At 44.4% G+C, this 1,227-nt stretch overlaps 1 protein-coding gene across 1 annotated transcript; it reads right to left on the reverse strand.

Moving 5' to 3' along the window:
- Window positions 1-957, reverse strand: LOC125622532 (olfactory receptor 10C1-like). Its single transcript, XM_048820615.2, has one exon. It carries the CDS (start codon window positions 955-957, stop codon window positions 1-3), a length of 957 nt encoding a protein of 318 aa, XP_048676572.2.
- Between the last annotated feature and the right edge of the window lie 270 nt (window positions 958-1,227).

Genomic DNA, 1,227 nt, shown 5'->3' on the forward strand with positions numbered 1-1,227 from the left:
TTATGTGACTGAGGGAAAATTATCTGATTCTTTTAAAAAGATTTTCATTGCTATTTTCCTCAAAGCATCTTTCACCTCCTTGTTCCTGAAGCTGTAGATAATGGGGTTCAAGAGCGCAATTCCCACTGAATAGAAAAGAGAGAACAGCTTGTCCACACCCATACCGTAGCTGGACTTGGGACGTACGTATATGATAAAGGCAGTCCCGTAGCACAATGTCACCACGATGAGGTGTGAGGAGCAGGTGGAGAAGGCTCTACGCCTGCCTTCAGTGGACCTAATTCTCAGGATGGTGGAGATGATACAGATGTAGGACACCAGGCTCAGAAGCAATGGCATCATAAGGGCGAAGGCAGCACCCGCGATGATCTGGATCTCAATCCAGTAGGTGTTCCAGCACACCAGCTTCAGCACCGGCTGGATATCACAGAAAAAGTGGTTGATCACATTGGACCCACAAAAAGGAAGTGTGAAGACAGAGGTTGTGTGCCCCATGGCCACCAGCGTGCCACAGATCCACGAACCACCTGTCAGCTGGATGCAAACCCTCTTATTCATGATGGCAGTGTAGCGCAATGGGCTGCATATTGCATTATAGCGGTCATAAGCCATAGAAGCCAGGAGAAAGCATTCAGTAATGCCGAAGAATAGAAAGAAAAACATCTGTACAGCACAACTGGAAAAGGAAATATTTTTATTCTCTGAGAGGAGGTTGGCCAGCATCTTGGGTAGAGTGACTGAGGTGTAACAGAGGTCCAAGAAGGACAAGTTCCTAAGGAAAAAGTACATGGGCGTGTGAAGGGTCAGATCGACATATATGACGACGATGATGAGGATGTTGCCCAGCACTGTGACAATGTAAATGCATAGAAACACCACAAACAGAATGAGATTCGTGTCTGGGTCATTAGAGAAGCCGAGAATGACAAACTCAGTCACAGAGCTGTTTTTTCTCATTTTCTCCCTCAGCAAATTTCATCCTGAGAAGTAAAAAAGAAAACTTGTTAGTTTGATGTTTTAAATCAAGTCAAATTGGCTTCTCTCTCTCTCTCTCTCTCTCTCTCTTTCATGACCTGTCCCTATCACTCCACACATACATTCCTCAAACTGATATGAATCATGAAAGAGACCAATTCTCCTGTCACAAGACTGTCAATCCAGAGTAACTTCAAAAATGTTAATGGTTCGCTTTCTCCTCTCAGTCACACCAGCTTTATATAGGTGTAT

Source organism: Caretta caretta, chromosome 13 (genome assembly GCF_965140235.1).
Source record: "Caretta caretta isolate rCarCar2 chromosome 13, rCarCar1.hap1, whole genome shotgun sequence".
Classification (NCBI taxonomy): Eukaryota; Metazoa; Chordata; order Testudines; family Cheloniidae; genus Caretta; species Caretta caretta.